General features: G+C 44.6%; 2 protein-coding genes and 1 long non-coding RNA gene across 14 annotated transcripts in view; 2 read left to right on the top strand and 1 right to left on the bottom strand.

Moving 5' to 3' along the window:
* LOC120517075 (dual specificity mitogen-activated protein kinase kinase 4) overlaps window positions 1-6,879 on the top strand; it is a 59,645-nt gene extending 52,766 nt beyond the window's left edge. For all 7 annotated transcript variants that reach the window (XM_039739158.1, XM_039739156.1, XM_039739157.1 and 4 more), the window contains 4 exons: window positions 1,656-1,733; window positions 4,606-4,754; window positions 4,960-5,005; window positions 6,032-6,879. In XM_039739158.1, coding sequence (XP_039595092.1) covers window positions 1,656-1,733; window positions 4,606-4,754; window positions 4,960-5,005; window positions 6,032-6,145 — 387 coding nt within the window. In that variant the 3' untranslated portion in view covers window positions 6,146-6,879. The remainder of the gene's footprint in view (window positions 1-1,655; window positions 1,734-4,605; window positions 4,755-4,959; window positions 5,006-6,031) is intronic.
* Window positions 6,880-9,378: 2,499 nt separating this feature from the next.
* LOC120517996 lies at window positions 9,379-17,954 on the top strand. The gene is made up of 3 exons (XR_005631159.1): window positions 9,379-9,536; window positions 10,670-10,760; window positions 17,838-17,954. It is a non-coding gene; the product is annotated as an uncharacterized LOC120517996 (long non-coding RNA).
* A 3,413-nt stretch (window positions 17,955-21,367) lies between these two features.
* The window catches only part of myocd (myocardin), a 209,576-nt gene continuing 204,401 nt past the window's right edge, over window positions 21,368-26,542 (bottom strand). For all 6 annotated transcript variants that reach the window (XM_039739177.1, XM_039739181.1, XM_039739182.1 and 3 more), the window contains one exon: window positions 21,368-24,386. In XM_039739177.1, the coding sequence (XP_039595111.1) occupies window positions 23,845-24,386 (542 nt within the window). In that variant the 3' untranslated portion in view covers window positions 21,368-23,844. The remainder of the gene's footprint in view (window positions 24,387-26,542) is intronic.

The following is a 26,542-nucleotide window of genomic DNA, read 5'->3' as shown; positions in this document are numbered from 1 at the left end:
CTGAACTTTGGTACGCATATACTCTACTAGCCACTTTCGGAGTGATGATTGACCTCCAAGGTTATTCCTCTTTTTATTTTTATTTTATTGTATTGTAGAACGAACTCTTGGCAGCGGCCATGCAGTGCATGCGTATAGGGGCCGTTGTCATTCCTACCACCTTCACCATCACTTCCCCTACCTCTTCATATCTTAAATCACTCTTGAGGCAGATTGAAGACACAAGTGCCAGCTTAAGTGAAAAATTATGGAAAACGTACTAAGTAATTGCAACACAAACACTGATTTAATCAGTTTTAACGCGAAAAGATGCTGACAAAAGAAGAGAAGAAGCGGGCCGCTAGAGTGGAGAGAAGAAGAGCTGCTCAGGAAGCAGCAAGCGCCTCAACCTCTGAGCAAACAAATGCTAAACGTACAGAGAAAGAGGATGAAGACTATAAGTCAAGTGTATTCAGTGCAGTTACTGGTGTGTGTATATAAGCCAAAAACAACTGACTCACTCATCACAAAATCTTCTGAACCATGAGGGCTTGGAACTTGAAATTTGGAATGTAGGTTACCCTTGGCCCATAGGTGCTTGCTAAGAAACGGTTTTAAAAGTTTTGTGGTCCAAGCACGTTCTGTCTGTATGTCTGTCCACTTTTCACGAGAGAATTACTTAACGGATTTAGATCTAGTTGTTTTCTATAACTTGCTTGAACTTTCCATTTGATTTTCGCACTAAGTACAGTACCAGAGTTCATGTGCGGCACCGATGTATTTATGCAAATCCAAGAGAGTTGCTGTGGGCCGAGAGTGGGGGTGGGACGGGGCCTTAGTCATTCACTCACCAGCATCTGTTCAATTTGGTCCATGTCTCGCCACGTGTTGGAGTGCACCTTGCCTCTGCTTAGCTAACGATATCTGTTTGTACAACAGACATTATCATCTACAGATTGTTAAGGAGTAACATTTGACATTTTTGAGAGAGAGAGAGAGATCAGAGCTCCATGAGTTTTAGAGGGTAGCTGCTGATTGCCAGAGATATCACGGCCATGTGCTTCTCCCCCCACGCTCTCCCATCAGAGCTGAACACAATCATTTATAGTGCCAACATCTACTGATTTGTAAAGTTTATCCTGTTTCATTACTATGTGAACGCAGCCACGGGGTACAGCTAGTGTGTGTGTGTGTATATATATGTATATATGTATGTGTGTGTGTGTGTGTGTGTGTGTGTGTGTGTGTGTGTATATATATGTATATGTAATTATATATTATAATACACACACACAGTATTTTTAAATTTCCAGCTTTTTCAGTTTTCAGACTTCAGATATAAAAGTAGCACTGAGTTTAGACCCGAGATTAACACAATGTTGTAAAATACAATTTTAGGATTCAATTCAAGCTGAGCGTTTTGTCTGTACAGTGTATCACTCTGTCCAAGTTTGCTGAGCATGGTGTTCTGCTATCCTGCCCAAGATGTCAGGATATCAAATCTTTTGTTTTCTTTTGCCACATTGTCTTAATTATATTTTTGATAGACTCAAAGTGGCATTTTATTTCAGTTTCAATTATGAACTTTTAAGTTTTCTAGGAACAATACATATTTAACTGTTTACTTGCATCATCTGAGCCATGTCTAATACATATAATTTATTTTCATTTTATAGCCGGAAAGGATAGACCCAAGTGCTTCCAGACAAGGATATGATGTTCGATCAGATGTGTGGAGTTTGGGAATCACACTGGTAAGTTTTATTCAGTGTTTTAGCACTATTCCACTATTAAGTGAATGGTCCTTAAGGACTTTAAGGAGGAGCACAGCATTAATAGTGGATAAATATGGATTAAAGTAACTGGCTCCACAGCTGCTAACTAGTGTTCTTATATAAAAATACGTTGCCATCAATCCATTTGTTGATCCGACTTAATCCACTTTTAGATTGTCTTGGATAGTCAAACCCAGTCAGGATATCAGATCTTACTATGGGTAGAAGACCACACATCTGACCGTTGTCCTTTCATCTCCAATAATATAATCGGAGAATAAAGTGTATTTGACCAACGCTTTTCCCCAGTGTGGCTTTTTCCTCCCTTTGTTCTAACATAATTTACTTTAGACCAGTTAATCTACTTCTTAGTCACAAGGTGGCTTGAGCCCCTATATATTCTGCCAGAACAGGCAACAAAACAGAAAGCAGCCCATGGATGTGATTCCAGTTCATCACAGGGCCCACTCACAATGCACGCTGGGTTCAATTTGGAATTGGCCTTTAAGCTAACATGCATATCTTAAGAGTTGTGGGAGGAAAACCCATGCAACTGTCTTGTGGTAGACCACCTGGACCCACTGAAGTTTGCCTATCAACAACAACATTTATTTCTATAGCACATTTTCATACAAAAAGTAGCTCAAAGTGCTTTACATAATGAAGAATAGAAAAATAAAAGACACAGTAAGAAAATAAAATAAGTCCACTTTAATTAACATCGAATAAGAGTAAGGTCCAATGGCCAGGGTGGACAGAAAAAACAAAAAACTCCAGACGGCTGGAGAAAAAAATAAAATCTGTCGGGATTCCAGACCGTTAGACTGCCCAGTCCCCTCTGGGCATTCTACCTAACGTAAATGAAACAGTCCACTTTGGATTTAGGGTTCTCACGGAAGGACTTGATGATGATGATGATGGTCACGTAGACTTCTGCCTTTTAATCCATCCATCATTTCTGGAGCATCATGAAGCTTTAAGTAGGTGGAGGTGGCGCAGGAAAAAGAAACAGAAGAGAGAGTTGGGGTCAGTACGGATTTTAGAGCCACCATGAATAGTTGTTATGATGAATTGAACATACAGAGTATCAGGATTAAGTTAAAGTGAAGTTATGAGAAGGCCATGTTAAAGTAATGTGTTTTCAGCAGTGTTTTAAAGTGCTCTACTGTATCAGCCTGGCGAATTCCTATTGGCAGGCTATTCCAGATTTTAGGTGCATAGCACAGAGGAGTGGCGGACGCCATTTTCTGTCTGCTCCACAAGGCCTTTTTCTCACCTGGATAAAGCTGGCAGCACTGTGAAGGTAATGTTTTTCAGCTTCTCCAGTGCCTTCAGTACCATCTAGCCATCCCTGTAAAGGGGTAAGCGCAGAGAAATGCAGGAGGATGGTGTGACAGGCTTCCTGTTGGATAGACCGCTATCTCTGATATGCATGTTAGCAACAGTGGAGCAACAAAAGGAACAGTCCTGTCTCCATTTCTCTTTAGTCTGTACACCTCAGACTGTATGTATAACACCAGGTCATTTCACTTGCAGAAATTCTCAGGTGATTTCTACACTTATGGGGGATGTCAAAAAGGGGGGATGAGACATAGGAGAAGAGTCAGGTGGGGAAATTTTGTTTCTTGGTGCCAAAAGAACTGTTGGCAACTCAACATCAGCAAAACCAAGGAACCATTTAATGACTTTCACCGCACCAAAGAGCCTCTATACCTGGTCACTGTTCAGGGAGTGGATGTAGAGGGGGTGCACTTATAAGTACTTGAGGGTCCACATCAACGACAGGTTGGACTGGTCTCATGACACAGAGGATCTGTATAAGAAAGTGCAGAGCAGGTTCTTTTTTCTTAGAAGACTTTTAGCCAACGAGTTATTCAGCAGAAGTGCATCAAGAACCACAACTGGAGCAATATGTCTGTATAGTGTGTGACTGGGACGGCCAAGTCAGAAATGTTCTTTTGTTTTGTTTTTAGTGATTCTGGTGTATGTATATTTATTTATTTATTTATTTATTTATTCATTTAATACGCTTCTGTAAAAAGCCCAATTTCCCTCTTGGAGACAAATAAAATTTAATGTCAATGTCAAATTTATTTATATAGCCCATTTAAAACAACATAGGAATGCTGTGGCCAAAGTCCTTTACAATAATAGAATAAAAGAAAACATACAATTAACATAAATAACATAAGTAGAAATAAAATTAAATGAACATAAATAAATAATAAATAGAAGTAATGTTGCATAATCACAATGAGGAAACAATCAATATTACTGAAGGTGACGGAATGCAAGTGAATAGAAATGAGCCTTGAATCTCGTTTTGAACAGTTCAATTGTAGACGACTCCTTTCTGTAATGAGGTAAAGAGTTCCACAGGCGAGGAGCAGCAGCTGCAAAAGTCCGGACCCCTTAGTTTTACACTTGGTACGAGGGACAACAAGAGACAGCTGACCAGAAGATCTAAACACTCTAGATGGCTGGTCCAGTCTCAATGTCAGATGCTGTGTGAGCATAACAACCTCACACAAACAGTGTCCAGGCACAGAGTGTAAACCAGAATCTCCTATCATACCTCAAAGACGAGCATGCTAGTTTGTGGTGAATTTGGGTGAGCCTTGAGGTGCCCCCTCCAGGGATGGCTCCTGCCTTGCACCCATTCTAGCCGGGTTATGTGCCAGCTATCGGCTATCCTGCATTGAGTTAAGTAGGTTTGACAGTGTTAGATGTTGCACTCTGACGTCAATACTACAATATTCAAAAGCTGAAGTTTATTTTTGACATCTTTTAGAGCCTCACGTACGCACAGGTATGCTGCACTAAGGTTTGTTTTCTTGTCCTCTTGATTTAGTATGAGCTCGCCACAGGCCGCTTCCCATACCCCAAATGGAACAGTGTGTTTGACCAGTTAACACAGGTTGTGAAAGGTGACCCGCCACAGCTCAGCAATTCAGAAGAGAGACAGTTTTCTCCAATGTTTATCAATTTTGTCAACTTGTGGTAAGTGTGAATGTCAGTATGCGGACGATTTCAATAAAATTCTTGGTGCCATCATTGATTCTCAGTGACTTAATGCATGAAATATTTTCTTTCATATTAAAAATAAACCTGCTTGCTGGTTTCGTGTATAACAGAAGTGTTTAAGGGAATGACTATTTGTTATTAAATAAAGGTCTGTTTTTTTATTTTTATTTTTACTTCCAAGCCTTACAAAAGATGAATCGAAAAGGCCAAAGTACAGAGAGCTCCTGGTAAGAGCCTGATTTATCTTTTTTAAAGTTTTCAAAAATGACTTTCCTTGCCGCCTTTAATGATTTCTAGCAAGCGTTTTAACAGACTTTTCAAAGCATTGAAACACAAAAATATTTTTTTGGATTCTTTGTTTTATGTTAGAAGGATATAAGAAAAGGCAGGCATTTTAAATACAACACAAATGAAACACAAAATGAGGACACGATCGCTTTATCATTGGCCTCCATCATCGTATAGCTCAGGATTTTAATAACATTTTATGCAAGCGTTTTCTTCATACTGTTCATTCGTATTTTGAAACCTGCGAAAGTCCTTTCTGCTCTTCTCATAATTTTTTTTTTGGATCAGTTTTTAGACTTTCCTGTTTTTTCACATCTTTTCTAACTGCCATCTTGGGAACCAGCTTGAGAAGCGCAACGCGTGACATAAGTGACGTGACAGTATAAAGCCTGGCCCGTACGGTTTCTGGGTTTTCCAAGATTAGTTTGTACACAAGTCTCTGTTTGCTTGGTGTGTACTTGTCTTAGATTTCTGCTTTAAAAATTCTTTGGTTTTGCTCCCTGATGATGACTCTTGGGGTTACAATCTTAGCTTTGATTAAAGATAGGCCACATTTTGTTTGGTTTTCGACTTTTTGATCGTTTCGGCTCGACTTGTGGTTTCATTTCTTCTTTTGATCCTTTGCGTAAAATAAGCTGCTTTTCTAGTAGAGGTGGAACACTTCGGTGAATCGTTGACGTTAACTGCCACGTTTTCTGGATGAAACCCCCACAATTAGGTGATCGTTGTTGAGGTTGTGAAGACTCAAAAGAAGTTGTAGTTCAAATGAAACAAATACCTAATTTAGGAAATAGAAATGGGGTTCAATGTTTTATTATATGTGTTCTTTGTAAATATAAAAGGCAGTGCAGTATGTAACAATAAATTAAAAGTAAAGTACTTTGTGATCATTATTTCAGTCATGAAGGACTGTGTTGAGTTTGCCCTGAAGTGTTACAAGTCTGTGTTTTTAATGTCTCTTGCAGAAACACACCTTCATTCTGATGTATGAGGAGCGCCACGTGGATGTGGCGAGCTATGTGTGCAAAATCCTGGATCACATGCCAGCTTCTCCCAGTTCACCCATGTATGTTGATTGACAACACTTTTGGAAGAAGTACACAAAACCAGATTAGGAGAGAATCCATGATGTAAAGATTCTTTTTTTTCATCACACATTGCAGTGTTGCTTTAAAAAAATAAAAAAAGAGAGAAAATAAAGGAGAACAAAGTGGAAGAGAAAAGAAAAACACTCTCCTAAAACACCATGTGCAATAATAATTGGTGTTCATTTCAATCATGTCTGTATACTGTAGTCATATGCAAAGTGCATTTTATTAACTGCTCACAACGTGTTCAAACTGTTGGTTTCAGCAAACAGAAAAAAAGGCACCTCGTCTTCTGTGAATGCAGTCTAGTAGTGAGTCCTTGGAACTGTAAACCGTATGTTTGGGAAGAAAACACACCCGACCACTTGTGGAATTTGAATTGGGAGACTTTTCAAAGCGGCCGACCAGAAAAAGAAAAAAAAAAAATGCAAACTTTTGTTAGGAAGCTTCCACCTCTTCCATGTGTATCATATTAGACATTTGTATGTATTTCTTTTAAAAGGAGGATTACGTTTTGGGTGCGGATGCTTCGCAAGGCTTTTTCTTGGACTCGCGCAAAAAGTGTGTGTCGTCTTCAACGTGCAATAGATGTGCTGATTTAAACATTCTCGTGCGTCACCGTAACACCTGACGAGTGCTTGTGTGAGTATGTCTGTTTTACTTTGTGGTTTTAATGGATCAATGGGGGGTAATAAAGGGGCAGGGTCCGGAGGTACCGTATGAGATTTTACCAAAAAACAAGAGTATGAATAGTGACACTGGAAGACAAGAAACCGAACAAAGTCATTGGATAAAGTAAGAATATTTTTATTTATTTTAAATACACACAAGTGTATAGTTGTTCACATTATATATGTAAAAGTGTGTGCGTGAGTGTTTATAAAATGTATTTAAATATTATATATAGTATATACGTTTAGTATATAGTGTGTACATATACAGTATATATATATATATATATACACTTATATAATGTATGTAATATGTATATAATATTACATATAAAAGTGTGCATATGTCGAAACATACAATATATGTGTGTATATATGTATAGTGTATGTCTATATGTAATATATATGTATAGTGTGTGTGTACACTTATATATGTTGTAAGTATATAAAAAGATATAAAGTATACACAAGTGTGAATGTGTGTGTGTATCTATCTATCTATCTATCTCTCTCTCTCTCTCTCTCTCTCTATATATATATATATATATATATATATATATATATATATATATATATATATATATATATATATATATGTATATATGTAATACATATATTATATAGATTATATATATATATATGTGTATGTATGTGTGTATATATATATCTATATATATGTGTATATATAATATATATATATCTCTATATATATAAATATATATTATATATATATTTAAATGCATTTTTTGTGTTTTTGGTTTGTTTTTTTTTTCCAAACACATCCAGTGGGCACCACGTTTTTAAATGCCTGCCTGCTCTGTAAAGTACCAAACCTACGGTACAGTAAAAGGTTTTAACAAATGCGCACTGATGCTTTGATCAGATTGTCGTTTTGTTTTTCTCCTTTGTTTCTCTATCGTAGTCCCACTGTGTGTGTTTGTTTGTGTATATCTGACTATATATATTTATATTTATATATATATGTGTGTATATGTATGAGAGAGAGAGACACAGACAGAGATACATCGATACTTCTAGCTATATCCGTATACGTGCGCACACACACTAATATTTCAAAACCAGGCAGGTCCCCGTCAGTCGAGTGCCGCTCCGAGCCACGTTCTTGCCCAGACATTTTGTTTTTTCACATTTTGTGGTGTAACATTGCTCGGCATGTGTCTGAAAGATGAAGCATGTTACGTTTAAAAGGGCTTGTGCTGACCGACTATCTTTGATGTACCTGCTTATTTTATTTTATTTTTTTTTTATTAACTACACTTTGGTGTTGTGGGGCTTTAGATCAGAACTGTACCTACTGTGTGTAGTGAGACAGTTTTATTGTAGTAATAAATCCATGAGATATAATGATGCATTGCACCTGTGGATTGTGTTATATAGGCCAAAATATTTTTTTCTGTAAATGCAGCCATAGCGGTCAGTGTGTGGTCACAGTGGTGGGTTTGGCAGTTTGTGTAATGAAAGGTGGCTGTCGTTGACATTTCTATTGCAGTGTCTCCCATTTGTTCTCGCTGAACTCTTAATATGGGCCTTAAAAAGAGAAACGTACTGTCAGCCTCGTGTGACTCGATCCATTTGTAGAATGCAGACGATCTTGGCCGGTTAAAGCCCACACTCCCCACCTTTAAACTGCCAGCGGCTTCTTCGTCCAGCTCTCGGCCGCTGCCGTTTGTTTAGAAATGGCCACTTCCTGTTAGAAACGGTGAAACTCCCGGTGTCGCTGCTCGCCTCTTCTACGGCCCTCTTCTTGTGTGTGATCAGTGATAGCAGGATGATTTAATCAGGCATCATAACCCGGAGACCCTCGGCCAAAGGGCGTCTACGCCGAGCGATGCTGTAGATGTTGACTTGTGTGTGAATCGACTTGCTTTCAATGTTATGCTGTTGGGTAACAAAAATGAGCTGTGCGAGTGCTTAATCTCACGTGGAAAGAAAACTGTAAAAAAAAAAAAAAATAAATAATAATAAATAAAATTTATTGAAATTATTATTAGATTATAAATTGCAATCAAGGGTGAGGATTTTATTACAGTGTATCTTTATTAAAAAAAATCAAATGTGCATAATGGGCACAAGCTGTGAAAATAATATAACTGTACATTGTGAACCTTGGTTTCTTTATTTTCTGTATCATATAAAATGTATAAAAGTATAAAAACCGAAATGAACTGATGTGCAGGGATATCTGTGTGTGTGAAGTGTACCATCGGGCTGTCAGTGAGCACTCGACTCCTCTCCGCGATATCCTGCTTTGACTTCATCCTCTATTTAATGGACTCTAAGTGTTCATGTAGTTCTATACTCTCTTTGCCTGCAGGTCAGTTGTAATGAAAACTAGGATGTGACTGTGACCTTGTTGTTCTCATTTTGTAAAGGTCTGAAATCAATCAATCATGGGCAGAAATCCAGTCAAACATGAAATAAAGCAGCGTAAGTCACAATTCTGGCTCTGCGTGCCGTTTCCATTTCAGTCTTGTGAAGGGAGTTCTGATCCGTTTCTGCTCTCCGTCTGTCCGTCCGTCTGTGTTTGAGACTTGAATCCTCTTCTTTACATGAAGCCTTTAAGTTGACGTTCTTGCAGACAACCGGGATTTGACAAAGAAATCAAATTGCCGGAGACATTGGTGCTGGAAGCGGCTCTCGGCCTGCCCACCGTGCTGCCCTGGAGGGGTGGTGCCAGCATACAAGACCTGGTAAGATGATTGAGTTTCCTTCTGTTCCTCCTCGTTTGACAAGTGTGTGTATTACTGTAACCCCGTGTTTGTTCTTTTGTCAGTGATGATCAGACGTTTATTGTTCACAGCACAGGGACATTCTCATTGGCATGCCTTCTATGACTGGTGGCCACTGTGTAATACTTGCGACGGGCACTGCAAAAATACACCACCAGGTGACATCTACACGAACACACATCAGGCCTGGGCATTTGGCAGTCCGTATGACCCGAGGATTCAAACTGCCGCCCACTTCTAGTGGTACACGTGCCGATGGCCTGAACCGGAGGAGAGGAAAGTGAGTGGGCAGGATGGCCGAGGAGTTTAACGATCCTCTTTGTCTTCATAGGGCAGCACGTGTTCTGTAATTGAATATGAGGCTAAAGTGCAGTACGTCCGCTTGTACTTCTATAACTTGAGCGATATTGGATAACAAATACATGGGTTTAGTCCCAGAGCAGAAGTCTTGGGACAAACAAATCTATAAAGTTTTTGTGAAGTTAGTATTTGGGTCACTTGCACTCAATGACTGCCCCCACCCTAACCCATTGGCATCGCCAGACTTCCTGATCACTTCACTTGGCTGCTCTGCCAAGCCTTTATGGCCGCCTCCTTGAGGAGGTGCTTGTTTTGGGGCTTTAATTTCCTCTTCCATAAGCGAAATGCAGACCCGTGTGGGCGGACTTCTCCGGCCCCTGACTTTCCACCTTTTCTTTCTGATGGACCGCTTGGTTAGGCAGGCAGGCAGGCAGCATGTGAACTTGGAGACATTTCTTTGGAGATGTTTCTGCACACAGAGCTGATCCTCCTGCTCCCATCATCAACCAAGACCAGTGAGACTGTTGTGGAAACTGCCATGCCTGCCCCAGGCCGTGACGCTGCCTCTTCCGCGCTTCATAGATGAACTGCTGTGTTGAGGATCGTCCACACTTTTCCTTTCCCATCACTCTGGTAAAGGTTCCTGCTCACCCCTCCATAGCACTTTGCTGCAGAAGCCTTCTTTGTACTTCTGATCAAGGCTCTGTGAAGTCCTCTTGTGTAACGTTTGTATGTTCTCCCTGTGTCTGTGACTTTTCTCCCGCAGCTCTAACTTTTCTTTCTTCTTCACAAAGGTCTGGCTCCATGAGTGTGGCCAAGTTGAACTGACATCCCACCCAAGGCCCCCTGGCTCTCCATGATTCTTACGGGAGGACGTGGGTTCAGGTAATCCACAGAGGAATCTCTTTGTTATTTCAGTTTGATTTCCTTTAGCTGGGGATGGGGAACACAGCGCCATCTAGAGGAGCAAGTCAGTCCTATGTGGACATCAAAAAGAGGCTTGAGAATAACTTCCTGTGTAGAAAATACGTATTTATGTTGACTGCATTCCCAAATGAAAATAATGAGCTTAAAGCACACACTGAGGGTTAAAAGTGGACCCGACCGTTTACAACATGAAGCCTTTCACAAATCGCATTTCAGTTCGTAGTTCTCGTCCAGTTGGAGAACGCTGCCACCTGCTGGTGGTAAACCATCACTGCTTTATCCAGCAAATTGAGAAATACCGGCCTTCAAGAATTCATTTAGCGACTCCTTAAAGGGGATCTTCTGGGAAAGATGGGGTGTCATAGGCCGTCAACCATACAATTGCCACGTCATTTAGGAGGGTCGCACTTCAAAATGAAGCCGCATGCTTTTTCAGTAAGAGTCAGACTGGCTGAAGGTCATTACACTCGGGCAGTCGCTAATCAATCTGACAGCACATACGAGGGTCACATATGCACTCCACCCAAGGGGGCATCTCTTGCTCAAGCCTGACTCGAGGGGAGCCGGTGTGGTGAAATGCCTGCCGTACCCGACAAGCACCCCAGCTAACTGAACGCATGGCTGTCTGTGTGGAGAATTGGGGTGATGCAAGAAAACCGCAGTGTGCTTGCAGAATGGGCCGGGGTTAGTGCTGTACCGCCCTCCTTTGATTGAATGGGGCGGGGTTACTGCTGTACCGCCCACCAAGTCTGATGTTTTCTTCAGCCTACACAAACCCTTTGACGTTTTGGCTTTTATTCCAAAGAAGTCCACTTTTTTTGTTTTTTTCCCTGTTATTTTAAAGTGCCGGACTTTGCTTTTAGTATTTGGGGATCACATTGAACCTGAACCTGCTAACTGTTGACCAGGTGGACACCAAGTGGACCTTTGAAAGTGGGATTTGCCCTCCTGTCTGCGTCTCATTTTCTAATCTCAGCCTTCCCAGATGCCCGTTTTGCCACCTTTCACTATAATCCGGGTTTAAGGCAGACCGGCTGTTTTATTCTTGGCCATCGATGTGCTTACTTTGTGTTTCTGTTCTTGTTATGATGCCCCTAATTTGGTTGTGGCCTGGCACACACTATTGAGGTCCTTGTAGTGAGGTGCCCACCGTAGTGGATACCCAGCCAGCCTTCACCCGCCATGTGTCTGACTGGCTTGATGCTGAGACTCTCCAATTATGATATCTCAGGCTCATGTAGGGCATCAGTTGGACTTGACTGGCACATTTGGGCAGACTTTTCAACTCAGTGCCCACTATTAGTCATAGCGGTCTCATGTGGGTTATCAGAATGAATTGACTGGCACACGTGTGCAGACTTCAACTCTGTGCCCACCGTTAGTCAAGTTGGGGTCTCAGAATGAATTGACTGGCATGTGTGGGCCGACTTTTAACTCTGCGCCCATTGTTAGTCATTGTGGCACCTCAGACTCGTATGGGGTATCTGAGTGAAATAACTTGGCACATTTGGGCAGATTTTTCATTACATTGCCACCATTAGCTTTATTGGCTCCTCAGACTCCTATAGGGTCTCAGAATGAATTGACTGGCACATGTGGGCAGACTTTAACTCTGTGCCCACCGTTAGTCATGTTGTCAGCCGTTTTGCCACCTTTCACTATAATCCGGGTTCAAGGCAGGCAGGCCGTTTTATTCTTGGCCATCGATGTGCTCACTTTGTGTTCTCTGGGCAGGATGTCACCGTCTCACAGCTCCTCCTGCTTCCTCCGTTGTCCTGAACTCCTTGCTGTTCTTATCCCCCATCAGACCCGACTTCCAGAGGTCCGTCACCTGGGCTAAGCCCCCCTGTGCTGTTGGGTATGTCGTTGATTTTTCAGACTTCATCACACTGTGTCCTCCCTAGTATTTCAGAGACCCCCGCACCATTTTGGCCTGCAAGTTTAACCCCCCATGAACACCAAGGGAGCAGGCAAGAGGCACACGGGACTGCCTGCTGTAAGCTTCTTATTAAATGACGAGCTGTGCTACCCATCTAAGACGGGCTAAAGTTGAAATAATCAGCGCTAACATTTGCACTGAAACATCGATTGGAATGTAGCTCGTATTGCATGTGTCAATAATGTGCATTAGTACCAATGTGTGTGATGCCCCATCTGTTGGAATGACAAATGCAATGCATGTGTCTCTGGGTTGTGACATTTGGTATTGGAGTCACAAATGCAGCGTTAGTGTCTGTGATACGCCATCTGTTGGAATGACGGAGACTTAGCAACGGGATGGCCACGCAGGCACACAGACACCTGTCCTTGTATTAATGTGGCTGGGTCATGGCTGGTAATCTGTGTGCTGGAGGCTCCCTCTTGTGGACAAACTGAAAAATGGCACCCAAGCGAATTCCTTGTGCTGGTGATGACCGAGTTCTCAGTGCTGTACGTGTTTTCATGGAAAGTGAAGAAGCACAGCAGCGTACGGGAGACTTTGGAAATCTTTACGCGCACAAAAACCTTCCACAGTGCCGAAGGCGCGAGAACTGCAGATTCTGGGCCAAGGCATACGCGGGCCTAAAGGGTCCTCCTGAAAATGAAAACCATACCCAGCTATGGCGGTAAGGATTTTGCCATCTTGGTTTGTTTTGGGGGGTGCTCCTCTGATTCGCTTTGTTTCTTTAGGGGGGACGTATGCACTTTCTGCTCATGGCATGGTAGGGAAGAACACAAAAGTAGCAGAACCCGTGATGCATTGTGGGAGTTTTGTAAGGAGACGATTAAATTGCACCACGTGGGCTTCAGTGACCAAAGGCATGAGAAAAACATCAAATTTGTCAAAAATAAAATAAATAAATGGGGAAAATCAAGCAGCAGGTACAGGTGGCACGTTCAGGTGAGCCAGCTTGGCATCCATCCGGGTATGACCCGGGGTTAGGGGTTGGTGTTTGTCATGGGCTCACCTGAACAGTGGAAGGTAAACCTCTAGAAGTGTAGGGACACCAACATCAAGGAGAGTCACCAGGGGGTGACGCTGCGCACAGTGCCAATCTGGCTGGGGGAGTCCAGGATGACCCTGTGGTTAGTACTGTGCCCGCTAACCTCTAGAGGTCATAGGTCAAGTCCCCGACCAGTCACTGTATGTGGAGTCTGCTGTCCTCTCTTCCCTTAGAGTGGTCTTCCTCTGCCCACATCTTGTCCACAAGGGGGCCACACACCTGGACTGCAGGGGGTAAAGTCCCCATTACCGACACCCTGTGTGTTGGGGCTCACATTTCAAAACCATTGAGCCGTTGTGTGGCAGGCTGCCATTTCATTCCGAGTCACTGAGTCAAAGGCTCTGTAGAGAGTGGCGCCCCCTCGTGGCCAAGGTGTTGACCTGTAATTTGCCCCTTCACCTTGCCACCCTGAGCCAATCGCTTTACTGGTCACACTCTCCATCACAGATGTGTGGAAACAGCTGGGACAAGAGAAAGGCGTTTTATAAGCTTCAGTCCCCCCTGCAGACCCTCGCTGTGACACCGAGCCACTTCACTTTTAACAAACTGAAGCCACCAAAGGCTTGTACAGCACCTCGGAGTGAAGCATTGTAGAGAGCAGCACCCCCTAGTGGCTGAGGTGTTTAACTGTAAACCCTAAGACCACCGTTGTGGAGTAATTTGTGAGGCTCGCTTTGTAAAAATATGAAAAGAGCCCATGGTGAAAGGCGCTATATAAAACTACAGCTCTCCAGTAGTCAGCTGGCCTGCTCATGGATGTGTCAAAGATATCCTTATCCTTGGGCACGCGGCCCCTCATGAAAGGCGCTTTATAAAATCACACGTCCCCTTATCAATCCCTGTGTGACCAAATAACCTCAAGGTGCTGTTAAAGGCAGCTCAGTGTACTGTACCCCTGTAAAGGACACCTTATGGAAAGGCGCTATATCAAAGCATAAGGCCCAGACTGCCCACCCGCCCGCCTGGCTCCATGACGCCTTCCGACTCGCACATGCTGTTGTACTCTTTGTCATTTTTAGCAAACACCCACTTTAAAATGAAGTGCACAGAGTGGCGCCCCCTAGTGGCTATAAACCATAGGCTTCCTGTGCGACCCACCCGCTTTAATTGGCATTGGCTCCCCACCACCCACAACTGAATGGCACGATTTTGAGAAAGTGACGTTGTTCCTTGGTATTTGGCTTGTGTCTGGGAAAAGGCGCTACAAAAAAATGAAGTGTGTGCTTACTTTGTGTTTCTGTTCTTGTTATGATGCCCCCTAATTTGGTTGTGGCCTGGCACACACTATTGAGGTCCTTGTAGTGAGATGTCCACCATAGTGGATACCCAGTCAGCCTTCACCCGCCATGTGTCTAAGTGGCTTGATGCTGAGACCCTCCAATTATAATATCTCAGGCTCATGTAGGGCATCAGTTGGACTTGACTGGCACATTTGGGCAGACTTTTCAACTCAGTGCCCACTGTTAGTCATAGCAGTCTCATGTGGGGTATCAAAATGAAATGACTAGCACACATGGGCAGACTTTTCATCTCGGTGCCCATCGTTAGTCAATTTGGCATCTCAGACTTGTATGGGGTCTCAGAATGAATTGACTGGCACACGTGTGCAGACTTCAACTCTGTGCCCACCGTTAGTCATGTTGGGGTCTCAGAATGAATTGACTAGCATGTGTGGGCAAACTTTTCAACTCTGTGCCCACTATTAGTCATTGTGGCACCTCAGACTTGTATGGGGTATGAAATGAAATAACTTGGCACATGTGGGCAGATTTTTCATCACATTGCCACCGTTGGCTGTTTTGGCACCTCAGACTCTTATAGGGTCTCAGAATAAATTGACTGGCACATGTAGGCAGACGTTTCAACTCTGTGCCCACTGTTAGTCATGTTGGGGTCACTGAATGAATTGACTGGCACATGTGGGCAGACTAACTCTGTGCCCACTGTTAGTCTTGTTGGGGTGTTAGAATGAATTGACTGGCACACGTGCCCAGACTTTTTAACTCGGTGCCCACTGTTAGTAATTTTGGCATCTCAGACTCATATGGCGTCTCAGAATGAATTGACTGGCACAGGTAGGCAGACTTTCATTGCCCCCGATTGATGTTTCAGACCTCTCTCTCCAAGTCTGTCTCTCTGCTCGCCCGCCAGGTGGCATTCACTTCGTTCATTTAATTCAAGGAGTTGAGTTTTTCTTGCAGTTCTTTACATTAAAACAAGCCAAGCGAGCGCCTGCCACGTTGTGTCCTCCGGCTCGGCCCGCTGCTCGAGGAACTTCAGTTCACGTAGGAAAAAGCAACGACTTTCTTTAGTGAGCTCAATGTAAATATTTAAAGTGGAGAATCTGCTGATGTTATTGGCCTGTGGCCACCGACTCCATTTGTATACAGAAATACGGCTCTGTTTGCATTAGCGCCGCACAGAGAGGCCAACTGCCCGCCCAGAGCCCCTGCCGGCATGCTGTGTGGGTGCCATCGGGCACACAACAAATCAAAGCTGCCTGGCATCTTTACTCTAAATGGCTCAATTTCCTAAGCTACACTTCCGTGCTGTATAGTGCCTTGCCCTCACCGGGGCTGGCAGCCGAGGATGCCCTTTTAAAAAAGATGCAACACACACCAGTTATCAAATATTGTGCCTTCATCTAACTCTCCAGTCAATCCCAGCAGTTTTGAGTGCAAAGGAGGGAGCCACTCAGGATGGGGCGCCAGTCGCCTGCCACACTTGTGCCACCACTAATGCCAGGCCAAGCTATCAATTGCACTTCTTTGGGATATGCGAGCGTCACCCACCCACAGGGTGCTTGATATCTGAGGCACCACACCAGCTTTGCATCCTCCATCATTGACCACCAGTCCCGATTCGGAGTCCTGGTGATTCAAGTTCAGGCTTTAAGTGCAGTGCGGCAATGCAGTACCACCAGCAGCCAGCAGAGGGCAGCGGACTTCACAACGTTTGAGAGGCCGTTGGTCCCAACGCGTTTGGTTTTCTGGGTGGAGTTACTTGCTGAGGGCCACACAGTGGTGTCAGTAGTGGCATTTGGCGTGAAGTCCACAGCCTCTTACCCCCTATGCCACAGTGCCTTGGCCGGTGCAAGCAGCTGGCGGGACATACTTGTAAAAACACAATGGGTTCAAGTTTATTGTCACTGGTTCTGTCACATGTGCCTCACCTTCTCTGAGCTGTGGTGTAATACCACCAAAAACCAGCAGAGGGCAGGCGAGTGCACACACAGACACATGAGACGAGGGTTCAAGGGGCTGTGTCCCCATTTGGGCTTCAGTGGCTCCAGCGTCACATCATCTTCTAAAAGCTCGGCCGCTCTGAAGTGATTTTCTTGTCTTTATAGCGCCTGCTGTTGTCAGCTAACTCTGTTCCCACTTGTCCAGTTCAATTCTTAATAAGATCTCATCCTGAAACTGTAGTTGACCTCGGATGTCCCGCCCATCCATCTCTTTTTCTGTTTTTTACCCAAATGTAAGTATGCTGAATTATTTTATACTATTGAGACACCCGGACCCCCCGACTGCCCACATGCATTTCTCTTTTGTCGTCATTCTTGAATTCTGTGTCCTGCATCTGCATCTGTGATGGCACAGATGCTCTTCGTCATGTCATCAGGCCCTGCGATTTGCTTAACACTCAGCAGATGGCGCGGCTGCTCTTCTTCCTGTTATAGTGTTCATCTCAACAGGGTGTAATTGCAGCTCGCATTGCCAGGGAAGTCCATCACTTGAAGCTCCAACATCCCAGTAACACCCACTTAGTAGGCTTAGAATCGAGGGGCATGGGGTGGGCTGGGGGGTCCGTCTGCTCAGAGCCTAGAGCTTCAGACACAAAGGGAATCCCAGTGGGCTGCTTCTACTACCTGTGCCCCTCTATAGCTCCCTTCTGCATGTGGTGTTGGTCTGTCTCTATCTCCTAATGTGGAGGGTTAGAGGTGGGCAGGGCAGAGTTGATGCCAGCTTAGGGCTGACCCTCATGCCCCCTGGAGAATGGCTTTTGACACGTTATTTTGATTTTTCTCAGTTTCTTCAACTTCTTTTTCCAGGTGTGGAATGAGCGCCAGTGGCAGGCGGCCCACCCAGTTCCTGTTTCTTGAGATTGTGTTACCGGGAAAGGATTTGACTTTGAAAACAAGCGCAGCAGCCATCTGCTAATAAAAGGACGACTCGCCTGCTGCCGCCGCCGCCGCCATGCAGTAAAGTGAAATGTGGCTTGGGGGCTGAGGGTGGGCAGATGGGTGACTGAGCCCAAGGCTTCGAGGCCACGGCTCCGTCATACAAAGTAAATCTAAAGCAATGCTTGGCACGTCTCACAGGATGGGAGTGTGATGGGCTGGGCACAGAAGATGGCACTACGACGCAAGGGCTGCCCTGCCCCTGTGTTTTCAAGTGGGGCCTCAGCCCGTTCCCTCCACCATGACCTGTGCTGTGCTGTCCTCCCATGCTGACCAAAATGGCCGCTTGCTGTTCGTCCAGGCTGTGCTCGAGGCCCCACCTCAGTAATAGACAAAGCAACTTGTCCTACCAAACTGGAATAAATGCAAATAACACACGCTGGGGCCACTGGATGCCCACTCAAGCAAATGTCTACACTTGTGTTGAGCAGCCCTGCAAAGTCAAGTGCCCTCAGGTGGCAGAGGGCTGCACTGTGACCTAACAGCTCTGCAGTACCACAAGGAACCACCAGGTGGCACAATTTTGTATTATCTGTAGTACCACTGCTGCCCACAAAGCGGTGGAGACTTTCACATCCTCATGTGGGCAAAATAACAAGTGGGACATGAGGGGTGATGATTTTAATTAAGTCTTACTTGGTCCAGTTCACCATTGCAGGGGCTTGAGCCTGTCCTGGCAGCACTGGGCATGAGGCAGGAAACATCCCTGGACAGTCCAGCATAGGGCCAGTTTGTGTCACCAATTGACCCCAACCCAAGGACAACCTGAGACAGACACAAGGAGAACATGCAGACACCAGACTGCACCATCCTGCTAGCCAATAATAATAATAATAATAATAATACAGTACAGCAGTTAGCTGACAGGGCAAATCTGCAGTACTATAAAACGCCACAAGGGGGCATATTTTTGCACTGGCCAAGGTCAAAAAAATGAAAGAGGGTAGAGGTGGGTGGCATGCAATAAAGAAATACAAACGGAAACCACAAGGTGGCAGAGGTCTGCACTACTATAAAACACCCCCACCTCCCCCTGGGCTGACCACCAAATAGAAAAGGAGGTGGCAAATGTTTACATTGTCCAGTCAGCAGCCATACCACCTGCACTTCAGGGCAGGTCACCCTCACCCTCCTGCAGCTAAGCATGTTCAGGCCTGGCCAGCACTTGGCTGGGAGACCCGCTAAGAAGGCCAGCAGGGGGTGAGTCACCTGTGATCTGTTGGTGGGTGGGTGCCAGTGGCCCAGTGCAGTGATGAGATGTAATATTGAGGTCCTGACTGCTTGTGGTCATTAAAGGTCCCTGGCATGTCCCACCAAAATTGGCCATCATGGTCATTCTGGCCCCTAATCATCCCCTGCCTCTGATTGGCTACCTCGTTCATACCTTCACCACCTTACAGCTAATAATGCATGGTGGCAATAATGGGTATCACTGCATCATCCAGGTGGGTATTGCACAGTAGTGGAAGTGGCACCATCCTCTGAGTAGTGAGAAATGTGATACATACATGGAATTATTATTACTATTAAGACAAAAACACTACTAGAAGATGTCATAAGATGGCCGAGGTTTATGCCTTTCAATAAATCTATAATGACCAATCAAAGCTGTAATATGAAAAGATACCACAAGGCGGCAGTATTGTATACTTTCAAATGTGTAAAGTAAAAAAAGATGTGCACTAAGAAGTGATTTGCAACTTGCAGTACTTTAAGACACCACAAGGTGGCAGATGTCTGAAACATTCCTAAATGACTTGAAACACTGACAAAGCGGTAGATGCTTACCCTGGTCAGTGACCTGTAAAGATGCACTACTATAAAATACCACAAGGTGGCAGACGTTTCTTTTCGTTCGATAATCCAACAACTTTGCAATGTGAAATGAAAAGACGGTAATTAAAGTTCGAACTGACCAAAGACCTGAAACGCTGCAATACTCTAGGATGCCACAAGGTGGCTGAGGTTTGCACGGTCCGAGACACTAATTAAAAAAAACTGAAAACGTAAAAACCTTCATTTTATATTCGTGCCTTTCAAACTATACTTCCTTAAGCCCCCCCATCCCCGTCTATATGTTGCGCTTCTCTCCCGGTAGACATGTGGGACTCCTCAGGCACATTTCATCTTGCTGACTAATCCCTCCGGCTTTGCTTTTCCAACTTTGACTTAAAATGTTGTGGATTTTGGGTGAGGAATCCTATATATTTGGGAATGTGCAAAATATTATGAGCGGCTGTCAAGGAATTTATTAACAATTCTAAAGGGATTCTTTGTGTGTGTAAATTGAAGTGTGCCGACTCCGAGCGCGGTGGGGGTGCATAATCTGTTTACCTCTCGGCAGCCCCCAGTCTCTCGGCACGCCACTTACTGGGTGGGGTGCGCGGAGGGGGCAGCGCCTGGTGCAGTGCTTCGGGTCGGACTTTCCTAATCGCACTTGATTTCATGCCCAAGTGTTGCTTCTTGAAGGGTCTTCTTAACCCGCAGGGTGGTCTGTTGTGACCTGAAGGGGGTGGGTGACATGCACTGAGAGGTGATAAACTGATGTAGCGCCACAGACCCCCGTACAAGACTCAAGTCAAATACACCAAGGGGCCTAGCAGACCAAGAGCTTCACCAAGAGCTTCAGAGTGGACCTAAAAGGAGACCACGTCGCATGGAGGACCTGCCATCTCATGACGCTGCTTCTCAAGTTGATGCGAACCTTGAAACAGAATTGGAAACCACGCAGCAGCTGACATGGCGGAGACGCCGGTCCACAAAACACCGACCACTCAGTCGTTCTGAACTCCATCACTTTGACAGGAGCCTGGGGAGCTGAAGACCATTAACACAGCATTGGGCACAAGGCAGGAGACGACCCTGGACTGGCCGCCAGTCTGCAGCGGCCACAGAAGCCTAACCTGAGTGGACTCCCAGCCATCGGACACGAGTCCCCAAATCTGACAAAGCAGGGAGAGAAGCACAAAGTCACCAGGCTGAAGATCAGCAGCAGGAGGGAGGGACACGACAGCCATTAGCAGCACCCCAGTGCCAGAGAATGGAGAGGGAGGGAAGGGAAGGCACGATAGGAGACGGATCTAGAGATGTGAAAGGCGCTATAGGATTACAGCGGCAAAGGCAGAAAGTAAAGGCGCTATATAACTAGAGAGACAGACGTGAGATGTTAAGCACTATAAGGAGACCGATCACCTAAAGGCGCTATATAATAGCAGATAGATACGTAATAAAGGCACCGTATAGACAGTTGTGAAAGGCGCTATATAATTAGGCAGGATTTTATTTATTCTAACAAACCGCAGACTGTTTGTGAAAGGCGCTATAAAGCAAAGACCGACTGGGTGCCCAGCAGTGCGTCCTTTTCCAGCGAGTGGCGTGTTAAATAATCCGACTCCAATGGCTGTACTGTAAAAAGATTTATTAAGGACACAAAACGGCCAAACCACTTGGGAGCTTCTGTGGCAGCCGGCGACTGCCACGTCTTCCTAGATTTTTTTTTTTTTTTGTTATTTTCTGTACACAAACACAGCACAAGAAATAAAGTACAATATTTACAGAGTGCAAACAGCATGGCATTCATCAAGCAGGAGAGAATCCAGCCTTCAAAATTGGTCAGACTTGAGAAAGTAAAAATACAAATTAAATAATCTTGGAAAGGCACCACAACTGGCAGTCAAGTCCCAAAGTGGGCTTTGTGATCCCCCGTTTCCATGCTTCTTAAATCTCAAATGGGCACTGAAGGGGCTACGGCCCCCAAGACCTCCTCGAGGTGCCCACCCAGCAGTCTTGGCAGAGGTTTGCGGGTGCATTCAGACGTGTGGTGAGGCCCAGTAAGCCCGGGTGGGTTTAGCCTGTGAAGTGCTTTGTTGAAGCCCACCCATGTACAGCCGACTCTCAGTGGCCCCCGAGTGTCATGCGAGTCGACGGATGTCACTGTGAAATGCGCTTGAGTCTGTCCTTTGGGGGTCCATCTGTTAAACACCAAACACAAGCCCACGTCTCCGTTACCCTGCACTGCAGACCTCAATGACTGTCAGGTGTATGGGGGTCCGGGGGTCCCCCCCCCATTTACCTCACTATGGCTCTCAGACTCGTAACCGCTGGATGCCCGCATTAAATGCTGCTTGTGCACCAGACTGCCCGGCCCCGTTTTTCACATTAGGGTCAAGTAGAAGGACATTCGTTTAAAAAGGTCCATTTACCTCAAATACTGTCACCCTAGCAGGTGTGCACTTGTCACTCTGCTGCTTCCACCGCCCATACTGCCACCTAGAATTAAAATAACCTGGTAAGGAAATGGACGGCTGAATGGACAGAACACCAGCCTTCTTAGTAAAAGATGGCTGAACGGCGGCACAAAGTCGCAGGGTCCATAAGGCTCGAGAGAGTCATCTACAGGAAAGGGATGTGGTCAGCGTATCTCATCCAACATCTCCACTCGGCCTCCACGGCCCGGCTATCCTGCCATCGCTCAGCTCAGTGGGCAGTCAGTGCCAAGCAGGCATTTTCATGCACATAAATAAACCTCAACGCAGAAGGAGTGAGGCCCAGTGGCTCAGTGGTTAGTGCGAATGTCTAACAGATCTGGGTTTGAACTCTTAGTGTGCGTGTGCTTCCTGTATCTTGCCATTCTCAACTGGCACAGTGGCAGTGCGAGTGTTGCGCTCATGTGTGTAAATTGGCGCCATGGCCAAGGCTGCTTCCTGCTTTGCACACAACGCTCCTGGAATGAGCATCTGCACCCTGTGACCGAGCTGGACAAACAAGCAGGTTACAAAAAGAACGAGTGGAGATGAAGGCATCAGGAACGCACAGACAGAGCAGTGCACTCGTTCAGCGCTCCGCCGTTCATCGTCTCGTAATGGCAGCGCTGGGACGTTTGCGCCTGTCAGTTCAGCCCTTACCTTTCAGACGAGCTGCTCAGACATTTTTATATGGTTTACATTTTCACAATCCTGCTCATCTCTGGTGTCCCGTGGGACTCTGCTGGAATGTTTATGATCTTTAACATAATGTAGAATATATTTATTATAAAAATACTCTCAAGAATGGAGAATATAAAAATGTTTTGGTGTCACTCGGCTTGGGTGGCGTTAACATAAATGCGTTTCTTTTATCCTAACACATTAGGGATACACTGATAACATACAATGAACAGACATTAAAGAAAAAAGAATTTGTTCTTTCGGGGATTTTGTTTTTTAAATAAGTAAACACGTGAAGCTTTGGCACATTTCATAAAAAATAAAAACGTCTTTGTTCCGCCTGCATGGCAGTAGTGGGATCGACTCCTAGTTTGTTACACGTAGGAGGTTCGCTCAGGAGGGCATTCGAGTCTCCAGAACACCACCATGGGTGTGCCATGAAATGCCAGTCGTGACTTTGGTTTTCTAAGCTAAACTGTGCGAGGTGAAATATTTACACTGGAATCGTGGACATCCCATGGTACACAGCTGAGGTGATGTTTCCAAGATGCAATTCCACTTTTGACAAAGTCCAATAATATTCTGGAGACCGGGCCTCAAGGTCAATGCCAGCAGCTGCTTCCTATGTCAGGGCTACTTGATTAACGTCGGTGTCGACATCCCTCTGGCAAAATGGCCTCCTGTTGGATCCGCTTCCACCGATTCAAGCAAAGAATACCGAGGACGATGATAAGAGTGACAGTCGTCAATGAAAAAAAGAGTTAAAAGTGTCCTTTGCACTTGGACAGGGTCTGCAATTTCACTGCCTTCACAGGGCATTTGAGCAAAAGACGGCATTTCGCTAAGGACGCCCGTGTCTTTGTTGCTATCAGCATCCTCACCAGTTTAAGGAACGTCCCTGCAGTTTGTGAATGTAGCTCTTTGGTTAAGGCGGATATCGGCAGTGACCCAGTTTACCACTGCTCCAGATGGAGGTCCATGGCAGTGTTCAAACTGAGATCCGTTACATCCAGGAACTCGGCATTAAAGATGCTGGGCCCAGATGCTGGCAGGGAGACGAAGCTGGTGGCCGAACTGGGCGGAGTTAGGTCTAACCACTCCATGGCTTCCCAGGGAGACTCCGAGAAACTTAAGGCCAGAGCTTGACTCTCAGTGGAAGAGGTGGGTGAAATACGGACGCTCATTGGGGAGAGCGGAGTGTCCATCATTTCAGGAGTGCCCAGAAGTTCCTCCTGACGAGCCACCAAAAACTCCTCGCCCACTCCTCCCTCTTCCCCGAGTTTGAGAAGAACAATTTCACTCGCTCTGCTAATTGAGGTGCTCAGCAAGGTGTCTAGATGGCTACTTCCATTGTTTGTCCCGGGTTCAAAAGGAGCCTGCGAGGAGGGCATGTGCTCGTAGGTCCGCAGCAGTTTGGAGTTTCCAGACGACACCGTGATTTGCGGCACCATCTTGGGAGGGCAGGATTGTTCTTCTTTAGCATTTGCTGGCATTTCTACAAGAACATAAAAACACAAACACAAATCACTAGGCCCACCTTTATAGCTGCACTTAATGAACTTGTTTTTTTATACCCTTTTAAATGTTTTATTATCTCATGACGTGCCCAATGAGATCAGGAACACAAATAAATATTACAGTTCACAAGAACTAACTGCAGTCCTTAAGACTTCGAGAATTTCAAACATCTCATGTCTTCTGGTTCTTACGAAAGCAAGTCTGGATGCACTTAGCAGAGAAAAACATCACAATAATAACAGTAAAAACAGAAATATAAGCAAAAGGCTATTTCAGCTTTGGAGTCCAAACTGGAGTATTTAAGAAGCCATAACTCACAAGTGACACAGAAAAGAAAAATGACTTAATCCATAAAGTATGACTTGGCTTATAAATTTATAATTTCTCTTTTCATGGAAACTTTGGTCATATCTTGCTGATAACGTACAGGCCTGAGCTGGTGCGGACACAGGCGGCCAGCTGCCATTTACAAGGTCAATGAGAATGAAATAACAGCGATGAGTCACAAGATCTTAAAGCCAATTCTTCTCCCCCTCGTATCCCAACTACACATCCTTCCTCCACCAGGGTCGCGGTGCGAGAGCTCATTGGTTATGGCCATCCTCTGGAAGGTAGGAGAAGAGTGAGAAACAAAGCAAGGCCAGGGCATTGGTAGGCAGGTCAGAAGATGGGTGCCATCAGGGCATTTGTTCTAGGGTGCCTAGGGCCTGCCAGGGCTTCTGAACTACAAATACTTGCTAAGAGCAGTGGGTCCTCATTTCTTACTGCAGTTTACAGACCATCCTGGGGGTATCCCTGGTGCCACAGGGGCTTTCCTGACACTTTAATACCCTGGAGAAGGAATGTGCCTCACACTTCAATAAAGTTATGAGGGAAAACTCAGATGCACACCACTGATATTTAGAGTGAGATGTTAACAGATACGTGTATGTGGGCACTGGCGCCGCAGCACCAAACAGCACAGCTTCCATCACACAACTAATACCACGAATACTCTGAGGTTTGGAGATCAGAGTCTAGAACAGACCGTTTTTAGCCTTCTGTCTCTTCTCGTGATCCGTTTACATCTCACCTTTTGAAAGTCGTGTTTCAGTGAAGTCAGAGGGGACGTGACAGGCGTACACCATTGCTACCCCCCGTTTCTGCATGCGTGTGTAAACACTTAACATTACAGCCGCCATTTTGGTTACAAGTAGTTGCTCAGCAGAGCTTCTCTGCTCTATAATTGTTTGTGCAGGGCAAAGGCAAAGGTATTTTTAGTAATGTGGGGAAAACTGCAATTAAAGACTTAATGGTTTAAGATAAAGGAATAATGAGGTTTGTGAGTTTGGAAGTTTTCTTGGTTCCACTTTCAATTGCCATGTTATTAAACGGGTTATCTGACTTTGACATAACATAAATAAAGATTAATGACAGCAACATATTTCAAGATTGAACTGATTTTATTGGATACCCTGATTAAAGTGTTAGTTCTTTTTTTGGTTCTGTGTTTATTCCTTTTTATGTATCATCTAGATTTTTCATGTTTCATGTTCCAGGTTTCATGCTTCAGTGATATCCCCCTAAAGTGCCGTGGACTCATGTTAATAATTTGCTGCATACCTACATCAGGGCTTGACATCACTTTTTTAAGTGGGTGCCAGAACATTGTTTGAGCAAAGTAGACGGAACTTATTTTGACCGGTTTGTAGAAATCTGAAATGAATTAATGCTTTAAAAGATTAAAACAAAGACATGTAGTAAGACTCAAATGTTGCCATTAGCTATTAACTAAACTAATTCAATTCAATTTAATAAAGTTTACTTTTTTGTGACGTACTCTTCACTCAGTACAGGCTCAGAGCACGGTAATAAGCACGATGGAGTGTATTGCCTCTTTTTTAATGATTGTATTTAAACATTACATCGAAAACAGCCAGCAAACCAACTAAAGTTTACTTGAAAAGCAGAAGAAGTTTGAAAACGGCAAATGAGAGCTTCAATACGCAGTACGCAGTGGATGGCTCTTAAACGTAAACCAAAGACAGCACAAGTAAAGCTGGAGAGATCTTTCTTCACTGCCATTCTTAATAGCGTTTTGAATGCTTATTGGTTAGTGGACTCAACCTGTGACATCACAAGCCACCTTGTTTA

Source organism: Polypterus senegalus, chromosome 17, assembly GCF_016835505.1.
Source record: "Polypterus senegalus isolate Bchr_013 chromosome 17, ASM1683550v1, whole genome shotgun sequence".
In the NCBI taxonomy this organism is placed as follows: Eukaryota; Metazoa; Chordata; class Cladistia; order Polypteriformes; family Polypteridae; genus Polypterus; species Polypterus senegalus.
Note: the sequence above shows the minus strand (reverse complement) of the source record. Positions and strands in the feature narration are given on the sequence as shown.